This window comes from Corvus hawaiiensis, chromosome 27, assembly GCF_020740725.1.
Source record: "Corvus hawaiiensis isolate bCorHaw1 chromosome 27, bCorHaw1.pri.cur, whole genome shotgun sequence".
Classification (NCBI taxonomy): domain Eukaryota; kingdom Metazoa; phylum Chordata; class Aves; order Passeriformes; family Corvidae; genus Corvus; species Corvus hawaiiensis.
This window is the reverse complement of record NC_063239.1, coordinates 2,042,255-2,062,695: the sequence shown is the minus strand read 5'-3', so window position 1 is coordinate 2,062,695 and position 20,441 is coordinate 2,042,255. Positions and strand designations below refer to the sequence as shown.

Here is a 20,441-nt window from a genome sequence, read left to right as displayed (position 1 = left end):
GGGATGGGAGCGAGGAGGGTCGGCAGGATCGGTACCGGGGGATACGAGAAGGGAGCCGGGGGGTGCAGGACGGGACGAGACGGGACAGCCCCGGCCCGGGGGGTGCAGGAGCGGGCCCGGGGGCTGCGGAGGGGCAGGAGCGGGGGCTGCGGGCCGGGTCCCCGCAACCGCCCGGCCTCGCCGCCCCCCCCGGCACTGGCCCCGCTCCCAGCCCTGCGCCCGGGGCTGCAGGGGCCGAGCTCCGCGCTTGAACCCGCCCCCGCCAGATCTCATTTCCCTAAAAAAAAAAAAAAAAAAAGAAAAAAGAGGGAGAGAGAGCGAGGGAAAAAAAAAAAAAAAAAAAAGAGCGAAGAAGGGAAGGAAAGAGGGAAGAGAGGAAAAAAAAAACCCCGGCCGGAGCCATGGCCGGGCTGCGGAGCTGCGGGCTGCTCCTCTGCCTGCTCCTGGCCCGGGCCCTGCGCTTCCCGGACTATTCCTACGTGCTGGAGGAAGAGGAGGAGGACGAGGAGCCCCTGGACTACAAGGACCCCTGCAAAGCCGGTAGGAGCGGGGGGATGCGCGGCGGGGGGCGGGCGGGCGGACAAAGGGGAGCGCGGGGGCCCGGCGGGACCGCGGGTGCGGGAGTGAGCGTGGGCGAGCGTGGGTGAGTGGGAGTGTGCCCCGCACACATTTCGGGGCTCTGCACGGCGGAACTTGGCTCCGCCGCCGCGGGGCCGGGGAGTCCCGGCCGCCCGGGATTGGGGGGGACGGGAGGAGCGGCGGCCGGTCCCGCTCCGGGATGCATCTGGTTGTACTTAGGCTGAGGAGCAGGGGGGGCTGGCCCCGAGCCCCGCTTTCTCTCCCCGGTCTTGGCTGCACTGGCAGCTGTCAAAGGCGGCGGGGAGCCCCCGGCCCCCCATCCCACCCCACCACAGAGCCGGACCCATCCTGCACCCTCATCCCACCCCCCATCCCCGAACCCACACTCTGCACCCCTTGGCTTTCTCGCTCTCCCCCAGCCCGCAGCCAAAGCTCGTCCCCATGGGACACCCGGGCCGGGCTCAGCCCGGGAGGTGCTGCAGCGGCGGGTCCCTCTGTGCCGGGACAGGGGGATCGGAGCTGCTCGCCAGGTTTTGGAAGGGCTGGGAACAAACTGGGTGCTGCGGGGGGGGGGGGGTGTGCGTGAAGGGGGAAATCCCTGTCTCCCAGTGCGAGCTAAAGCGGATGGAAGGATTTGGGGAGGGGGGAAACTGAGGCACGGGAGGGCCGTGCAGGGCTGAGCCCGGCGCGAGGGCCGGGGTCTGGCGGGGGATCACGTTTCTCTGTACTGGCATTGTCTGCGCTGCAAGGCGGCTGTTGATATAACTCTGTCTACACGAGGGCTTTTTCTGGCCAAAAATCCTTCCCTTCCTGCCCTCCCGGGCTGAAACAGCAAAGCTTGCAAAACCGTCCGGGCAGAGCCGGCTGGAGCCTTCCCTCCTCTCCCGCTTCCTCCAGCTGAGCGCCAGAGACGAGGCTTCATCCGCATTAATTAGCGCTGCCTTAACCACTGTCCCCTCCGAGCCCAGCTCCTGTGCACCCCAAGACCCCCCCTCACCTCCCGGGCCCGGCTGTTCCCCCCTCCCCATTCCCGTCCTGCTTTTATGAGATCCTGATGGGACTAATTTAATTACGGGAGCTCTTCCCCGGGAGTCGGGAAGCGGGGGTGGGGGGTGGGAATCAGGCCCTGCCACGCATCGCTCGAGCCGGGGATTCACCCTCGTTTGGCTCCACAGGACGGGGATGATGAAATCCAGTTTTCCGGGGAGCTGGAACCCCCTGGCATCCCCCTGACCGACCCCCATCCCCCCCGGGCATCCCCATGCGAGGGTTCGGTTCAGTTTTGGGGTGCTGAGACCCCCCCCCGCCGAGCTCCGGGCAGTGCCAGACACAGCCAAGCACCGAGGTTTTGCCACCGCCGCGGCTCCGGGGAGGGAAAGCTCCGGGAGAGGGATTTGTGTTCCTCGTGCCAGAGGTATCCTGAGGCCACCGGCTGCCAGCGGCTCGCCGGCCACCCCGGTGATGCCACCCGTCTGCACCGGTGCCAGCGGAAGGGGAAAAGCCTCCCGTGCCGCCGCGTCGCTTCCAAGGATGCCAAAACGGGAGAGCGCTGGGAGATCCAGCCCTTGGAGCAGCCCGCGGGTGGCCAGGGAGGAAGGAATCGGCCCCGGTTTCCCTTCACCCGGTCAGCGCAGCCAGGTCTCGGTGCCCGGGAGCAGCCGCCGGGTCAGATCCGGGTCGGATCTCCGGTTGGGAAAGGCGGCTGGAATCGCTCCCAGCACCCCCAGCTGCGCTGGGAGAGCGGCACCAGGGTTTGCTCCGGCTCGTCCCAGGGGAGCGAGGGGCTTGCTGAGCAGTTTGGTGACTGGAGCCGGGACCCTTTGGGTGCCCCCAGCACGCCGGGGGGGAAATGGAGCCCACTTTGTACCCACTTTGTACCCTGGATTAGCCCCACATCCACATTTTGGGGTGCTTGGCTAAACTGAGGGGCTGGAAACCCCCCTCTCCAGCATTCCATCACCCTGCTCCATGGGGAGAGGGACATGGGTGTGCAGAGCCCTTTGGGGGCTCACACAGGCCCCCAAAATGGGTGTTTGGGGGGATCTTCTCTCCCAAATCCCCATGGGGGGCTCAGCATCACCTGCACGGCAGAACCACGGGACACACGGATGGGGTTGTGGGTCTGAGCCCCCTTTCCCAGGTGCGGGAGCTTCCCAGCCATGCCTGGAGTTCCCCAGCCGCCAGGATTTCACCTAGATTACACTTTCCAGGCGTAGCCAGCCCAGGCTACTGGTTGCAGTCACACTTGTCAAGCTGCCCAAAAATATTTTCCAGCCGTTATATGTCACTTATTCATGCAGGGTAAAAATCCACCCGCGGAGCCGGGGCCGGCGGGAGGCCTGCGGTTCAGGGCTCGGCAAACCTTGGAAATCTCAGGCCGATCCTGGGATCCGCTTTATCTTTGTGTAATCACCCGTTCGGCGCGGCGGCATCCTCCGGCGGGGGCCCGGGGTGCCACGGCGGGGCCGGGGGGTTCGCTCCTCGCTGCCCTCCCTTCCTTGGCTCCTGGGAAACGCCTCGGCTGCTGATTCACGCCGGCGGGTCGTGCCCAGGGGGGAGACGGTGCTTCCTGAGGCTTTATCCGCCGCCGAGCCGGGGCTGGGAAACACATGGCCGGGAAGGACGGGGCGGCCCCGGGGAGACCCGGGGAGAACAAAGCAGCCGGGAGGGGATGCGGGGAGAGGAGGGAGGATGGCTCGCGGTGGGGTTTCCCCAGTTTTTTCCCCGGGAAGGGTGTTTTCCGGGCAACAACGCGTCCTCCTGGTTGCCTGTGGCTTTGCTGAGGATTCTTGGAGGTCTCTGGAGAGAAAGCAGCTTCCCACTGCATCCCGCCGAGCCGTGGGAAGAGGAGGTCCCGCTTATCACCTGGCCAAGGGCTGCGGGAGGGCGGGAGGTCACGGCTGTGCCGTCTGTCCGGGGGAGTTGTGCGTGGCAAACCCCGCTCCACGCACGTGGGAAAGGCAGTGGGAAGATCCCGAGCCGCAGGAGGGTTTGTCAGGGAGCCGGGAGCAGCCTTGGGAAGGGGTTAATCTGTGGGGGTGGCGGGACTGTGGGGACAGGAGTGAGCAGCGGAAGCACAACAGGGGGGACGTTTGCAGCCAGAGCCCTGGGGAGGATGCCCAGAGGGCCGGGAGCCCCTGGGAGCCGGTGCCCTTTGGCAGAGCCGGAGACAGGGACAGGAGAGCCCGGGATGCCCCACGCGTGCGGAGTTGGGTGTCAGGGTGCGTCCCCATCTCCATTCCCCGTTCCCGCTGCCACCAGGCTCCAAAGTGACAACAACCCCCCCCCCGACATCCCCTTGGCAGAGCAATTCCCAAATATTTTCCTTTCCAGCAGCTCTCCTTTTCACAGGGACTGGTGCTGTTGGCCCGGGATATGTTTTCCTCGGTGACCTGGCTTTGGAGAGGGGATGCGGGGAGACCTCGCTCCCTGCACACGGCTCCTTCCATCCCGGGGCTCCGGCATGCCTCAGCTTTGGCATCCTCCACGCCGAGCCCTGCAGGAGGCTTTTTCCTCCGTTTGCTGTCACGGAAGAGGAGCAGAAGGAAAGCGCTCCCCTGGAGTGATCCAATCATCCCTCCCACTCCCAACCTGCCCCCGGATGGACATTTCCTGCCCCTGGAATTTGTTTGCTGCCCGGGATGTTTATTAGAGGCTCCACGGTGCTTATTTCATCACCTGGAGCAGGCGAAGAGCTTGGAGCCTGAATGTCGATGCCCAGGGCTGGGGAGGGAATTTGGCTGTGGGTGCCTAGGGAAGTGTTGGCAGAGAGAGGATGTGCCTTGCACCAAAGGGAATTCGGGATAGGGATCATCCCTCTGCCTTGGATGTTGTGCTTGAGCCTCTCTGCCTTCCCCAGCTGCTGGATGCCCGGTGCAGGGTGCTGGCACAGCCCTGGGCCTCCCAAAAACACCAGCTGGGACAAGGATGCTCCAGCCAGGCAGCAGGAGGCAGGGGGTGGCAGTGACCGATACCCGAGCGCAGGGCTGGCTCTTTGGGGGTGCCCCGTGGTGCTGACTGGCTCTATCCCCCCGTGCCTCAGTTTCCCTGCACAGGGGCCGTGATCTGGCCTGGCTCCCAGCCTGGCCTCCGAGGCTTGAATTCCTGCTTTGTGCCTGCTGTGCTGCTCGGAAGGTGCTCTGGGAAAGCAAATATTCCTCTCCCCGGCATTTACAGGCTGGCTGCTCCCTCTCTCCTGCCGCCGGCGAGGGGCACCGGGAGAGGGGCTGCGCCCGTGCGGGGGGGGACGAGAGGGGCTGCTCCACCTCCGTCCTGTCCCCGCTGTCCCGGAGGTCTCAGGAGGACCCGGCTGCTCCCCCCGCCTCCCCAACCCCAGGATGCTCCACATCCTTCCGCCTTCACACCCTGCCCCCGTCCCGGGGCTGTGTGGGCAGGGCAGACCCCCGGGGGGGGCCAGGGGGACCCCCCAGTGCAGAGGGGTCCCCTCTCGTCCGGCCGCGGCCCCGGCGTGTTTTGCCGCGCAGCTGGGCCGGCGTGCGGGGGCGAGGGGCGGTGCGACGAGCATTCCTCACATATTTAAGGGCTCTGAGAGCCAGTGGGACGCTGCGCCGGTGGCTCCGCGGCTTTACAACCCGGCGGCTCGGCTGAGGCCGGGGTACACCTATTAAAGGTCTCTCTTCCATCCCGTTCCCGGCTGGGGCACAGCAGTTCCATCCCTGCTTCCTTCCGCACTCCAAATCCTGCCTGCATCGGGAATGATGCTTGGGACTCGCACGAGGACTTGGAATGACTGGGGTGGACCCACTGAGGGAATGCTGGGCTGGGTGGATGCTTCCCATCCTGTCCAGTGCCCTTTGAGGGTTCCTGGGACTCACACAGGGATGAGAGTCACTCCTGCCCAGTGTCCTTCAAGGGCTGGTGAGACCCACACAAGGGTGAGGATCTTTCCCACCTGGTGGCCTTTGGTGGGATCTTCACTGGGGTGAGGGTCCCTCCTGCCCTGCACCACGCACGGAGCCTCCTCTGCCCCAGACTGACCTGGAATCTGATCCCGTCCTGTTTATCTGCCGCCCGCCCTGCCAAGGCTTCCCCACGGCTCTGTTTGCTTTTCCCAGCTCACCAGAACATCGCGTTCGCGCCCCGGCCTCTTCCCACCTCTTGTTTTATCTTATTTTTCCTTCAACACCGTTCCCAACCTTGGTGGAGCCGGAGGCCAGGCTCATCCCAAAATCCCAGCGATGCCAGAGAGGTCAGGCCCGCGGGTACCCCCTGCACTGCTCGCCTTGCCCGGGGGGTGAGGGATGCTGAGCTCCTGCATCCCGGGCAGGGAGGAGAGGGACCCTACAGGGGGATCCAGGGAGCTGTGAGAGGGCAGGAGGTGCCTGTACGATCGGGATGGGGTGCTGAGGGGTTTGGCCCGGGTCCGAATGAAAAACCTTGTTTGTCTAAAGCTTCAGCCCCGGGGTTACGTCACTGTTCCAAGAACCCGAAAGAAAACACAGCACAAAAAGTCAAACAACAGCGGAGGGCTGAGCTATCTCCCGGCTGCGGAGGGGGAAGAGCTCCATGGGAGCCTCCTGGCAGCTCCCAAAGGGCTGGTTGTGCCCTGGAGGGTGGGAGGGATGTGCAGGGATGGAGCTGGGATGATCCCGCACTCCCCTTCTCCACTCCTGACTGCTCTGTGCCCCACGCCTGGCCGTGGAGCTGGCGGCCTGCTGGCATCGCATCCTCCCCGCTGGCACCACCGTGGCTCGGACCTTGCCCCCAGTGCCTCTGCAACGGACCAGAGAGCAGCCCCTGTGGCACAGCCCGTGATCTCCCAGGCTGGGAACGGCTCAGGGGCACCAGGACTCCTCTGGGGACGGCTGGGGACCTGTGTCCAGTGGTTTGGGGTCTGTCGGGCACCGTGCCCCAGCGGGGTGAGGGTGTGTGCTGCAGGGAGCGGGTGCTGGGGGTGTGACCCCTCGGGGAGTGTTTCCCCCTGTTCCAACCCGTGCTGAGCCGAGCAGAGGGCTGGGACCTCTCCTGCCAGGAGACCCCCGTTTGCAGAGGGTCCCCCTCACTTGCAGGGAGTCCCCTCCACCTCTCTCACATGAACAGGGAGGGGACAAGTGGCAGCAGTGTGGCAGTGTCCCCAGTGAAGCCCCTCGGGGAGCTTGACAGTGGCAGGGGGCTTTTGGTGAGCACAGACCCCCCCCCCCCCAAACAACTCCACATGTCACCTCATGCCACGGGTGCACAGGGAGCGAGTGGGAGGAGGACGTGACCGGAGCCCAAACCAACCTGGAAGTTTCTCAATCCAACACTCTGGGCTTGGCCCCGACGTGTCCGTACAGGGATCGCTGCCGGGGCACCCCCTCGCCATCCCCACGGCACCGCTGGCCCTTCCAGGAGCAGCCATCCACCGTCCCCCGTGGGCTGGGGGGTTCTGGGCGAGCCCAGCTGCCTCAAACCTCCAGGAAAAGCAGCCCCTCGTCCCCAGGCTGGCCTGCCCGGCTCTCTCACGTCTCCCAAATCCCTCACATATGGTTTCTATATCACTTGGCTCCGCCGGCGCTTGCTCGGCTGTAAGCGAGCTTACTTTCCCTTGTCTTTCCATGCAGCTCTTGGCACGGGACGCTCGTCCTTCTCCCCGGCCCTGGTCCTCCCCCGCGCTGCCCGTTCGGACACGTCTCTCCCAGCCCCGGAGAGGGTGTGGGGAGGCCGGGGCCGGCTCCTGCCTCTGCTCTGCCCTCAAATTGCAGCCTGGCCGTGCCAGCCGCGGGTCGCTGCCAGGGGAGGTGCCGGCCCCGGCTTGTTTGCTCTTCCCTCGGCGCTGCTCTCCACCCCGGAGCTTCCCCCGATGGGATTCACCCATGGGTCAGTGCTGGGGGTGGCCCCAAAATGTGGCTCTTTCTCCCCAAAGCGCTCCACGCCACTGCTGGAGTGAGGTTTGGGCTCGGTGCCATGGAAGGGATGGGATCCAGTCTGCTCCTCTGATCCCATGGCTGTTTCTCTCACCCCGTGCCGGCTTTCTGGACCTCTCAGGGTTATCCTAATTGTCCCGCCTTGCCTTCATAATTAGTGGCTATTTTGGGATCCACTTGCTAAGTGCTTGGGGCGCGACCTTGGCTCCGCTCGCCCTCATCCCCTGAGCTGCTCCGGCCACCCCATTCCCCACCAGTGCCCTTCCCAAGGGATGGGGAGGCCATGGGTGGGCCGGGCACCCTCTGCCCTCCCCAGGTACCCCCAAAACCGGTGAGGAACCCCACTCCCACTCCACCTCCGGAGCCTCGGCCTGACTTCAGCCAGCCCTGGCGTTTCCACAGGACCGGGTCCCCGGGGCTCGGGGCCGGCCAAGCGCCAGGAGCCACGCGCATCCCGCGGCCTTGACTCACCCGGGGGCCGTGGAATGGAGGACAGACAGGAGGAGGAGGAGGGGCAGGAAGGGTTATGTGCAGGGTTATGTCCTCCAGCCCTGTGATGCCGAAGCACCTCTGCCCCCCGAGTTCTGGAGGGGGGGGTCCCGGCCCCGGCAGACGGCCGGCTCTGTTCCTGCGGGCGCTGGGAGCAGCGGGAGCCTCCCGGCCCATATGGCTCCGCTCTGCGCGGGCAGATGACTCAGAGGTCGCTGGTTGGAGCATCCTGGGGCTGTCGGAGCTCGCACGGGGCTGGGGGGCAGGAGCCGGGCAGGAAGGGGATCCTAAAGCCAGCAAAAGTGGGGGGAAAAAAGGCAGTTTTGCAACACAAATAATAATAATAATAGAAACCCTAAAAAGTGATGGATGGGCTTTATGCGATCCAGATGTGAGCACAGGGCTGGCTCCAGCCGCTGGGGAGTGGGGGGAACCCGGCCAGCGCCACGCTCAGTTGAAGGAGAGAGAGGAGGAGGAGGAGGAGGAGGAGGAGGAGGAGGAGGAGGAGGAAGAAGGGTTTGCCTTCGTCTTCAGGGCTTGCCAGGTGTGGATGGGCTGGGGAGAGGCGCCCAGTGGGATTTGGGATCCACAAAGGAGGGTTCACACCTCCTCTTCCCCTCCCAGCCGCCTTCCTGGGTGACATCGCCCTGGACGAGGAGGACCTGCAGCACTTCCAGGTGGACCGGGTGGTGGACCTGGCACGTCACATGGTCACCCGCCTGCCCTCCAACTCCTCAGGTACCGCCACGCCCCCACTGCCCCCTGTCCATCCCCAGGGGCTGCCCGCACTGACCCCCCTGTCCCCACAGGCAGCAACGCCACCAGCCCCCGGCTGGGCCACCCTCGGCACAGCCGTGGCCGGCAGCGGGCACGGAGCCGCCGCGCCGCCACGTCCCGGCCGGAGCGAGTGTGGCCGGACGGGGTCATCCCCTACGTCATCAGCGGCAACTTCAGCGGTGAGTGCCGGCGAGCCGGGGGGTGTCCGGCCCCGCCGTGCCTCAGTTTCCCCACCGGGCTGACCCCGCCGCCGCCCCTCCGCAGGCAGCCAGCGAGCCATCTTCCGGCAGGCGATGCGGCACTGGGAGAAGCACACGTGCGTCACCTTCCTGGAGCGCAATGACGAGGACAGCTACATCGTGTTCACCTACCGCCCCTGCGGGTACGTCCGGAGGTGCTCCAGGACCCGCCCCGGGGGTTTGGGGTTTGGTTTGACAGCGGGGACCCATCTGCTTGGGGTCCAGGAGGTGCCGGAGCTCGGCGCTCGCTGCCGGGGGCTGAGGTCGGTGGCGCGGAACCAGCCCGGGCTTGCAGCGGGGCTGAGGCCAAAGGAAACAGGGGTTTGGACGAGCTCAGCGTCTTCACGCGTCAGGGCACGGCCCTGGCCAAGCAGATGGTGGTTAGGAGAAGGATTTCCCCTGGATTGGGAGCCCCTGCGTGGGCGCAAACCCTGAGCCCAGGTCCAGAGCACAGGGCTGGAGCAGCTCAGCTGCCGGGCAGGGGCAAGGATCCATCCAGGGAGCAGGATGGGCACCCATGGGAGCAGGACCATGGGATTCGGGGCTGGTGCAGCTGTGCCGTGCCGTGCTGTGCCATTGCATGCCAGGCGCTGAGCTCTCCCAGTTTCCAGGCTCACGTTCCCCACCTGGGCAGGATGCCCGAAGTTCCTGTATCAGGGATGATCCCCACATGCCTCACATTTTGTGGGACCCCTGCTCTGTTACTCCTGGCCGGGGAACACCGGGATGTCCACACCACCCCCCAGAGAGCCGGGAATCACCGGGTTCCCCCCTCCAGGTGCTGTTCCTACGTGGGCCGCCGAGGAGGGGGACCCCAGGCCATCTCCATCGGCAAGAACTGCGACAAATTCGGCATCGTGGTGCACGAGCTGGGCCACGTCATCGGGTTCTGGCACGAGCACACGCGCCCCGACCGGGATGACCACGTCTCCATCATCCGGGAGAACATCCAGCCAGGTGGGGATGAGCCTCCCTCCTCCTCCTCCTCCTCCTCCTCCTCCTTCTTCTCCTCCTCCTCCTCCTCTTCATCCCTGCCATGGTGTGCTGCCAAAATTGGGGTCCCCCCTGGCAGTGTCCCCATCCTGTCCTCCACAGGGCAGGAATACAACTTCCTGAAGATGGAGCCGGAGGAGGTGGAGTCGCTGGGGGAGACCTACGACTTCGACAGCATCATGCACTATGCCAGGAACACCTTCTCCAGGTACGGCCCGGAGTGTCTCCGTGTGTCCCCTCGCATCCTGGGGACGATGGCACGGTGCCCCCAGCCCTTGGGGGATGGTTACCAGCTGCGCACAGGGTTAATCCCCTCGGAAAAGGCTCCCGTTGGTGTGTAGGGTGGGATGAAACCCCTCAGCGTCCCTTCCCAGAGCAGGGAATTGCTGTCCCCGCAGTCACCTCCACTGGGGACACGTCCCCGCTGACTCACCGGCCCACAGGCTTTAATTAGCCGGGCTGGTTTTAATTAGCCAGGCTGCTTTTAGCATCCTTCCCCGGTGACAGCGGCGGGGAGAGGCCGCAGGGCCGGTGATTCCCACCCGGCTCATCCCTTCCCTGCCCCAGGGGAATCTTCCTCGACACAATCCTGCCCAAATACGACGTGAACGGCGTCCGGCCGGCCATCGGCCAGAGGACACGGCTCAGCAAAGGGGACATCGCCCAGGCCCGCAAGCTCTACCGCTGCCCAGGTGAGCGTCACTGCCCTGAGGGAATGGAGAGGCCGGGGGGGAGCGCCCCTGGGCGTGTGTTTCCTGGAAAACACTCGGTTTCACCCCAAATCTTGGCAAAAGCAGCGTCATCCTGGATGGATTCCCTGTTTCCAGTGGTTTTGGGGTCCTTCCCACTGTGGGATTCCCTAAAGGGCACACGAGGTGCCTTTCTCTGTCCATGGCACTTCTGGGGGGGTTGTGAGCAGAATCTGCTGGTGTGAAGGTGTCCTCAGCTGCCCTCTCTTCCCATTCCTCCGAGAAAAGAGCATCCCCCCAGAGCGTTGTCCCAAAAAATCGTCTCTAGAGCATCTTCCAGGAGCAGCCCTTGGAAGAGCATCCTCCAAAAGCATCCCCCACAGAAATCCCCCAAAGAGCATCCCCCAAGAGCTCCCCCCATAAAAAACCTCCAGGAGCATCCTCTAAAGGGCATCTCTGAAAAAACATCTCTCAAAAAAATCCTCCAAAGAGCATCTCCCCCCCAGACCGTCCTCCAAAGAGCATCCCCCAAAAAACCCTCCAAAGAGCATCCCCCCCGAGCATTCCTACAAAAGAATCCTTCAAGAGAACAGTGTCCCCCCCAGAGAATCTTCCAAGATCACCCCCCCCAAAAGAGCATCCCTCTGGAAAAATCCCCAAAGAGCACCCTCCGAGAGCAGAGCGTCCCCTGAGAGCATCCTCTGACCCCACAAGCACCTTCGGAGAGCGAAGCCTCCTCAGAGAGCGTCCCCCAAGAGCATCCTCCATCCACCCCTGCACCCAGAGGGGTTTGGATGAGGTGGGACGGCACATCCTGGTCCCGTCAGACCCCACAATTCTCCCTGGGGCTGGAGCAGAGCGTGAGCAGCTCACTGTTGTCACCTTGAAGGGCTCTGGGACTGTGACCGTGGCGGTGGCATTGTCCCGAGCACAAGCGGGGGTGGCTGGCACGAGTCCCCCGACAGCAGCCACGTGCTCCGGGGCTGTGCTGGCAACATCTGCAAAGAGTTTGGCTCCCGCACGCTCCCGCTTAATTCCAGCGACTAATTAGCAGCCTGGAAGAGGGACGCCTTTGTGAGGGGCCCCACGGCCGTGCCGCCTTCAGGGGAGCAGGAAAAGTGATTAGTTTGGAGCAAGGAAAACTTTAAAAAATTAAAAAAAAAAGGAGAAACCCGCCCCCCCCCCCCCCCAAAAAAAAAAGCCTCTCTGGGTCACAACTTTCCCTTTCTTTTGTTTCCACTGTGAAGCAAAGAGGGGAAAAAAGGCAGCGAGCCCAGCTTTCAAGCGGCCCTTTTCGCACCGTTTCACCTTTCATCTCGTGCCCCCCTCTCCCATGAGAGGGAGGGTGGGGAGGGGGGGCGGCCGCCTTGGCCCCCCGACAGCCGCGGCGGAGCTCCGTGTGCCGCGGCCACGGCGTCATGTGGCTTCCAGATGGCAGCGCTGGGCCAGCTCCAGCCGCGGCTGCGGAAACCTGCCCGGAGCGCGGGCGGCGAGCCGGGCCCCGCGGCGTGGCACGGCACGGGGGGGCCGGCAGCGCTCCTGCCGCCCGGCCGGGTGAGGGGCACGGGTGTTGGAGAGGTACCACGGAGCCGGGAGCCGTTCCAGGGAGGGTTGGGGATGGCTATGATGCGGTTTTTTTGGGTTTTTTTTGGTGCTCAGGGCTGGGAATTTGGGGTGGGAAAAGGGCACTGGGGATGGGGGTGAAGGCAGTGGTGCTCTTCTCGCTGCTGGGGGTTTCTCTGCGGGGTCTGAACCGCGCTTTTCTCCCTTGGCAGCCTGTGGGGAGACACTCCAGGACAGCCAGGGCAACTTCTCCTCCCCGGAATTCCCCAACGGATACTCTGCCCACATGCACTGCGTCTGGAGGATCTCCGTCACCCCCCGGAGAGAAGGTACTGACTGCTGCGGTGGCGGCTCCCACCTCGTCCCAGCCCTCCTCCCCATATTCCCACCCTTGTTTTGGGGTGTCCCAGCACCCCGCTGTGGGGTGGGATGCTCCAGGTTCCAGCGGGTTCCCACCAGCTCCCGGCAGATGGGGTGCGGGGGGAGCTCACCCCACGCTCTTCCTGCTCCTTCCCAACCTTAGATCATCCTGAATTTCACCACCCTGGACCTGTACCGAAGCCGGCTGTGCTGGTACGACTACGTGGAGGTGAGAGACGGGTTCTGGAGAAAGGCCACGCTGCGAGGTAACAACCCGGGGCCTCCTGCCCGCTCCTCCTGCCCGCTGGGAACGCTCCGGGGCCGGCAGCGGGGCCGGGGGATTCCCTCTACCCCTCTCCCTGCCTGCCTGAAGTTCCAAAGCCCTGGGGAGGGGGGAACTGCCCCCTAGAGGGGTTATCGGGGTGAATGGAGCCCCCAGTTTGGCCCACACCAGTGAAACCAGTCTGGATGATCCAGCTGGCTGGCACATCTCTCCCCAGGGAGATGCCAGTGTCCCGGTCCCACCCCGAGGAGCTGGATGTTCCCCAGGGAGATTCCAGGATCCCAGTCCCATCCCCATGAGCTAGATGTTCCCCAAATCCCAGCTGGCTCTGGAATCACCAGTTTGAGTGACACAGCCAGAAAAGCCGGAGGGGAGCAGGGGGACAAGTGAGGGGAGAAGCAGCCTTTGGCTTTAGGCTGGAAAGGGGCATCGGGAGACCAGGAGGAAGGGGATGGTGAGGAAGAGGAGGTGGTGAAGAGGAAGAGAAGGAGGCTGTGAGGAAGAGGAGGTGGTGAGGAGGAAGAGGAGGTGGCGGTGAGGAAGAGAAGGTGGTGATGAAGAAGAGGAGGCTGTGAGGAAGAGGAGGTGGCGGTGAGGAAGAGGAGGGTTCCAGCACGGCAGCCCAGCACGCCTTCATCCCCAGGCAGGTTCTGCGGGAACAAGCTGCCCGAGCCCATCATCTCCACCGACAGCCGCCTCTGGGTGGAGTTTCGGAGCAGCAGCAACTGGGTGGGCAAAGGTTTCTTCGCCGTCTACGAAGGTAGGGGGGAGCAGCGGGGTCCAGGGGTCGGCGTGGGGCCCGAGGGGGCTCAGGCTGCTGCTCCTCCCTTCCAGCCATCTGCGGGGGGGACGTGAAGAAGGACAACGGGCACATCCAGTCCCCCAACTACCCCGATGACTATCGGCCCAGCAAGGTGTGCGTCTGGAAAATCACCGTGTCTGAGGGCTACCACGTGGGATTGACCTTCCAGTCCTTCGAGGTGGGTCAGCGTCCCCCCCCCTCGAGGCTGGGGAGGGGTCGTCTCCTCATGCCAGTGCTCCCTCGGGATGGGCTTGAGGCCGCATCTCTCGGCACCCGCCTCCGTGCCTCAGTTTCCCCACGCAGCGGGGGCAGGGAGGGGTTGGGGGTGCTGGGGCCAAACCACCCCCGTTCTACCACTCCCCACCAGATCGAGCGCCACGACAGCTGCGCCTACGACTACCTGGAGATCCGGGATGGGAGCAGCGAGTCGAGCAGCCTCATCGGCCGCTACTGCGGCTACGACAAACCCGACGACATCAAGAGCACCTCCAACAAGCTCTGGATGAAATTCGTCTCCGACGGCTCCATCAACAAGGCCGGGTTCGCCGTCAACTTCTTCAAAGGTTTGGGGGTGCTCCGGGGGGTGCCGGGGGGTGGTCGCAGCCCCCTGCCCACTCACCCCCCCTGCCCTGCCCAGAGATGGACGAGTGCTCCCGCCCCAACAACGGCGGCTGCGAGCAGCGCTGCGTCAACACCCTGGGCAGCTACAAGTGTGCCTGTGACCCTGGCTACGAGCTGGCATCCGACAAGCGCCGCTGCGAGGGTGAGTGCCCCCCTGAGACCCCCCAAAACTGCCCCGTGCCCGCCCCTTGCAGCGTCCCCAACCCGGTGGAGGTGACGGGCGCTGGGTGGTCCCGCCCTGCAGCCGCCTGTGGAGGTTTCCTCACCAAGCTCAACGGCTCCATCACCAGCCCGGGGTGGCCCAAGGAGTATCCCCCCAACAAGAACTGCATCTGGCAGCTGGTAGCCCCCACCCAGTACCGCATCTCCCTCCAGTTCGACTTCTTCGAGACCGAGGGCAACGATGTGAGTGGTGGGAGCAGCCCCTCTCTGTGCCGCGTGCCGTCCCCGAAGCTGCTGGTGGCCCCCGGGGTGGCACCGCCACGTCCCCAGCCCCGTGTCACCCCCCCCAGGTGTGCAAATACGACTTTGTGGAGGTCCGCAGCGGGCTCACGGCCGACTCCAAGCTGCACGGGAAGTTCTGCGGTGCTGAGAAGCCCGACGTCATCACCTCCCAGTACAACAACATGAGGATCGAGTTCAAGTCCGACAACACCGTCTCCAAAAAGGGCTTCAAAGCCCATTTCTTCTCAGGTAGAGCTGCCCTGCCCCAGCGCGGGCGTCCCCTGCCCTCCCTCACCCGGCCGAACCCAAACCGCTGCTAACGCTCCCCTCGCCCACGCCGGGGGTGCAGCCCCCGGTCCCAAAACCCTCCAGCCATGGGCAGCCCGGCTGGCAGCACATTTTGGGAGGTTTCCTCCTCTTTTGGGGGATAATTGGCTCCTACTTCAGAGATGCTCTCTCGGGGGGTCCCCAGATGACCACGGGGGTGCTGGGGTCCAGCTGGGGATGGGGATGTGCTCAGCCCCGGGTGCTGCACCCCTCGGGTGGCGTTACCAGGGTGGGGGGACGGTGACACCCCGCTCTGCTGCTGCTGCTGCTCCCCGCTCTGCTGCACGGCACCGGCTCCCTCCGCTTCCCGGGCAGGGCGCTCCGCATCCTGGGATCAGCATCCGGCCTCATCTCAGCTCCCAGGAGCGATCACCCCTCCCAAAAACCATTACCTGCCTCCCCCTGTCTGCCCCACGGTCCGCTCTCCTCTCCCGGGCCACCCCGCCGGGAGACGGCGTCACCTTCGGATGGGTCTTGTGGGTAGGGACGGGGACACGGAGCGAGGTGCTGGATGCAGCCAGGGCTGGACCCTGGGCTGGGGGCTGCCACGGGACCCTCGTGCAAGGGACGGTCCCCTGGGTGTGGCACAGTGCCCTGGACACCATCCCAGCCGTGAGCGACCGGCAGCGCCTCCCGGACCCCACCGCGAGCCTCCCGCTGCGTTTTGGCTCCATCGAGGTCATTTTTGAGGCCACCCGGCTGCGGGAGCAGCAGGACCGGCATCCCCCGGAGCCCCCGGGGATTTCCCGGAGCGGCAGAGCCCCGCGGGCCGGGGGTCGAGTGTCTTTGCTTTATTTGTTTAATTAAAACCAAGGCGAGTAGGGCGGCCCAGGGGGCCCAGCCGTCGGGAGCCGGCACCCTCCACAAAGTGATTCCTCGGGGAAGCCCGGCGGCCGAGCGGGACCACGGGGCAGCCGGGTGAGTCTCCTCCCGAAGCACTTCGGGCTCCTTCCCTCTCCCCTTTTCCCTCCTTTCCCTCATCCCGCTGGGATGTGCGGTGACGTAGAGCATCAAACCCTCTCCTCCGCCTTTCCCTGCTCAGGTCTCGGGCTTTCCCGGCGGCAGGACCACCCTGGAGGACTTGGCCACAGCGGGGTCCCTCCTCTGGTCCCCCCGGGGTTGCTTCCTGGGCAAAACCTCTCCCGTGCGGCCCCTTTTTAGCCGCGGAGGGTCCCCGTGCTCCGGACGAGTCCCGTCCCTCGGTGCCGCGGGCAGCCTGGCCGTCTGGGCGCCCGTTTTTCCCCGGTGAAGACGTGACCCCTTCCTCCTCCTCCTCCTTCTCCTCCTCTTCCTCCTCCTCGCGGGCCGGGGCTCCGTCGGCTCGCGCGTAAGGATGCGCATTCCGCCCGGGAATCCGCCACGGTGTCGGCATCCAGGTACGTCCCCCCCGGCTCTCCGCCGAGCCCCCGCCCGGCGCTGGGGGGTCCGCAGCGGGGGGAGAGGCGCTGCCGGGGGCTGCGGGGCGGTGACCAGCCCGGAGCCGTCGGATGCCCGCGGGGGAGAACGGTGAGCGCACGGCGATGCCGGGTGGCGGCGAGCAAGCTGGTTGGAATAAAGGATTGCTAAAGACACCGACCCGGTGGGCTTCTTTCCGCTGCCAACTCTCTCCTGCTCTTGTCTCGCCCGCCCAGGCTCCCTCCGTCCCGCCAGCTCCCCCCACCCCGGTGCTGGAGCTGCTCTGAGCCCAGAAGCCCCTTCCCATCCCCAAACGGGCCTTTCCGCCTCGCTTCCTCCTCCTTCACACCGAGGAGACGTCAGGTTACAGCCTCCGCTTGAGAGGCGGCCGCAGGGGCCGGGGGGGCTGGGGCAGGACCCCCCCTCGCCGCTGGCTCCAGGAGGGATCCCGGCTCCTCTCCGGCATCGCTGTGAGCTCGGAGCGGGACGCTGGGGGGGCTGGTGCCCGCTTGCTGCTGGCTTCCCCCCGCCGCCGCCCACTCCCCAAAACATCGCCCCGTGGGCAGGGGGAGCGAGGTGGGGAGCGATGGGACGTGGAGGGGTCTTTGAGGGGCTCAGGGGGGGGCTGGCGAGCCCCGACGCCGGCGGTAGGGAGCTCGGGCAGGTGGTGGGAGGTAAGTACGGCCAGCTCGGGGTGATCCCAAACCCCTCCACTGCAATTCCCAGAGCGGACACTGCCAGGAACCCACCCAAAGCCCATCCTCATCCTCCCGGAGCCAGCCTCGTGCCTCATCCTCCTCTTCCTCCTCCTCCTCTTCCTCCCCGCAGAGCCGCTCGCGCCGGCCGCAGAGGGGCTCCCGGGGGTCCCCTCGCTGCTGCTTCCCCGGCTGCCGCTCCGCATGCCCCCGCCGCCCCCGCCCCCGCCGCCCCCCCGCCCCCCCATCGCTCCCCCCCTTCTCTCCCTCTCTCTTTGCAGAGAAGAAGCAGCAGCTGCAGCCCCCGAAATCTCGCCTGCCCGGCCCGAAGTTACGCGTGCAGAAGCGGCCGCGGGGCCCCTCCTGAGCCTCTCCATCCTCTCCATCTTTCTCAGGAACGCCGCGGCCCCGGAGCCGTGCGGGAGCACGGTGGGACCGAGCCGAGCCGTGCTGCCGGCCCCGGCAGCCTTTTGCTTGACAGAACTGGTTGTTGACCTTATTTTTAATTTTTTTTTTTTTTTTTTTTTTTTTTTTTTTTTTTTTTTTTTTTTTGTTCTAAGCACCCCTTCCCCCCCTTGGTTTTGTCATTGACCAGCTGACCTTGTTTTTTTTCCCCCCTCCCAATTTTTACCGTGTCTGTGACATTTCCTATTGATGAGTAAAGAGGGACTCCCGCGTCCTGGTCTTTCTTGTGCATCTTTGGTTGTCACTGTGTGTTTTTCTGCCTCTCCCCGTCCATCCCAGCAGCAGGTAATGGTGGCACCCATGGGTGAGCCCACGGGAGAGGAGGAGCCGTCCCGTCCCCCCGCGGGGGCCGGATCTGGAAGCGGGATGCTGGAGCTGCTTGCTGCTGGCCGGGGGCGCTTGCTTGGCTGGAGGGCAGCGGCTCGAGGCTGGGGTCCGGGGGGGCCGTCTTGGGATGGAATGCGCCGTTCCAGGCTTTCCCAGCCCGCTCAGCGATCCCTCTGCTCTCTCCCAGACAAGGATGAGTGCTCCAAGAACAACGGGGGCTGCCAGCACGAGTGCCTCAACTCCTTCGGCAGCTACGAGTGCCAGTGCCGCAGCGGCTTCGTGCTGCACGACAACAAGCACGACTGCAAGGAAGGTGGGTCCATCCTGCTCCCCATTCCCACGGGGAATCCCATATCCACGCATCCGTGACCCTCCTCGTTGTCCCGGCAGCTGGCTGTGACCACAAGGTGACGTCCGTCTCAGGGACCATCACCAGCCCCAACTGGCCCGATAAATACCCCAGTAAGAAGGAGTGCACCTGGGCCATCAGCACCACGCCGGGGCACCGCATCAAGCTGGTAGGGGTCGGGGGGTGGGTGGCACTGGGATCCCCTCCGCCGAGCCCTGGCCTCATCCATCACCTCCGCAGACCTTCTTGGAGCTGGATGTGGAGGTGCAGCAGGAATGTACCTACGACCACCTGGAGATATTTGACGGGAAGGACGCCAAGGCCCCGGCACTCGGCCGCTTCTGCGGGGCCAAGGAGCCCGAGCCCATCGTCTCCTCGGGCAACAAGATGTTCCTCAAGTTTGTGTCAGACAACTCCATCCAGAAGAAGGGATTCGAGGCCACCCACACCACAGGTACCCGCTGTGGGGCTGGGAAATGGGGCTATGGGGTGCAGGGAGAGCATGGGTGCCCCTAAACCCCGGCTTCTCCGGCAGTGTGCGGGGGCCAGGTGCATGCTGAGGTGAAGACCAAGGACTTATATTCCCACGCACAATTTGGGGACAACAACTATCCGGGGGGCTCGGACTGCGAGTGGGTGATCATGGCCGAGGAGGGTTTCGGCGTGGAGCTCATCTTCCAGACCTTCGAGATCGAGGAGGAGGCCGACTGTGGATACGACTACATGGAGCTCTTCGACGGCTACGACGGGACGGCCCCGCGCCTCGGCCGCTTCTGCGGCTCCGGGGTGAGCTGGGGATGGAGGGGGATGTGGGGTGGGGTGGGTTGGGGGGTGAGGAGTGAGGGTGCACAGTGATGGATGAGGCTGACTGCTGAGAAATGCCCGTGGGAATTTGCGGTGGTGCGATGATTTCCACCCTCCACATTGCAAATATTCCCGCCCACAATGCGCACGCACCCCGGGGATGCTCGTGGATCTGAGCACCCCCTCCCTCACCCCGACAGCCCCCCGAGGAGGTCTACTCGGCCGGAGACTCGGTGATGATCCGCTTCCACTCGGATGACACCATCAACAAGAAGGGTTTCCACCTTCGCTACACCAGCACCAAGTTCCAGGACACGCTGCACACGAGGAAATGAGGGCCGGGGGTCCCGGCCCCGCCGCGGGCAGGGGAGGAGGAGGAGGAGGAGAAGGATGAGGAGAAAGAGGAGGAGGAGGGCAGGGAGGACGGCGGGGAGCGCTGCCCCGCACAGACTGCACGGAGGAGGAGCACACAGCCAACCTCAGCACTCAAGACACGCTCGCACGGGGCCCCGGGGCTCGGGCGCCCACGGCACGGGGGGCACAGGGGGGGGTCCCCGCTGGCAGCCGCCCACCCCGGTGCTGGGGGGGGCCGAGCGGGACCCGCTGCCCTCCCCTGCCCCGGCCAAAGCTCTGAATGTACAAACCAGTAACCGGGAAGAGCCCAACACACACAAGGTGCTGTCTCTCTCTTGTACCTATGAAATAAATACCCTTGTACTTGGAGCGGGGGCAGCCCCGGCCTCTTTGCTTCCAACCCAGCAAAACAGCATCCAAAATGGGGCTGGACTGGGGGGGAAAAGCACCCAGGAGCCTGCACGGACCCCAGTCCTCAGGGAGGACCCCCATCCTTGGGGTTCTGATGGAGCAGAGCCAGGAGTTCCAACCAAGGGGCAGCCAGACCATCTCCCGGTGACAGTGGGTCCTGTGATGGGTGGTGGGCTCGGAGCCCTCTGCCCCCCAGGACTCTGCAGGTGGGTTCTGTCCCCACACCTTTATTTTGAGGTGTCTCTGAGCCAGAAGAGCACCCGCCGTGGGGTGGGTGGGTGCCACGTGCTGCGCCCACCGCGTGCTCCAGTGCGTCCCCGCGCCGGCGCTGGCAGATGGCGGGTGGGCTGTGACACGGCCCCCGCGCCCACCGCGTGCTCCCGCGTGCCTCGACCCCTCCTGCATCCCGTGCTCGCTGCTGGTGAGGCGGGGAGGCTCCGCTTGCCTGTTGGTGCCAGGGCTGGGATGCTCCGCATGGCCTGTGCCCGGACAGAACCGGGATGGGCACCGGGGTTTTTCATCCAGAGGGGTTTTCGGTCTCCATGATGAAAAGGGGGTGCCGAATTCGGGGAGCTTTTCAATGACAGGATGAGGAGCGATGGCCAGAAA

General features: G+C 65.0%; 1 protein-coding gene and 1 long non-coding RNA gene across 2 annotated transcripts; both read left to right on the top strand.

Annotated features, from left to right (window-relative positions):
• The first annotated feature begins 334 nt into the window (after positions 1-334).
• On the top strand, positions 335-19,790 carry BMP1 (bone morphogenetic protein 1). The gene is given in 21 exon segments (XM_048287299.1): positions 335-540; positions 8,559-8,672; positions 8,744-8,890; positions 8,976-9,093; positions 9,729-9,907; positions 10,046-10,151; positions 10,511-10,635; positions 12,408-12,511; positions 12,513-12,524; positions 12,719-12,821; positions 13,482-13,598; positions 13,673-13,818; positions 14,008-14,203; positions 14,278-14,403; positions 14,506-14,666; positions 14,774-14,954; positions 18,102-18,227; positions 18,305-18,432; positions 18,504-18,717; positions 18,799-19,049; positions 19,268-19,790. Coding segments are annotated over 21 exon segments (2,928 nt in total). The 5' UTR covers positions 335-401; the 3' UTR covers positions 19,403-19,790.
• On the top strand, positions 14,961-17,488 carry LOC125317541. Its single transcript, XR_007200110.1, has 3 exons — positions 14,961-15,950; positions 16,075-16,897; positions 17,404-17,488. It is a non-coding gene; the product is annotated as an uncharacterized LOC125317541 (long non-coding RNA).
• Positions 19,791-20,441: the final 651 nt, after the last annotated feature.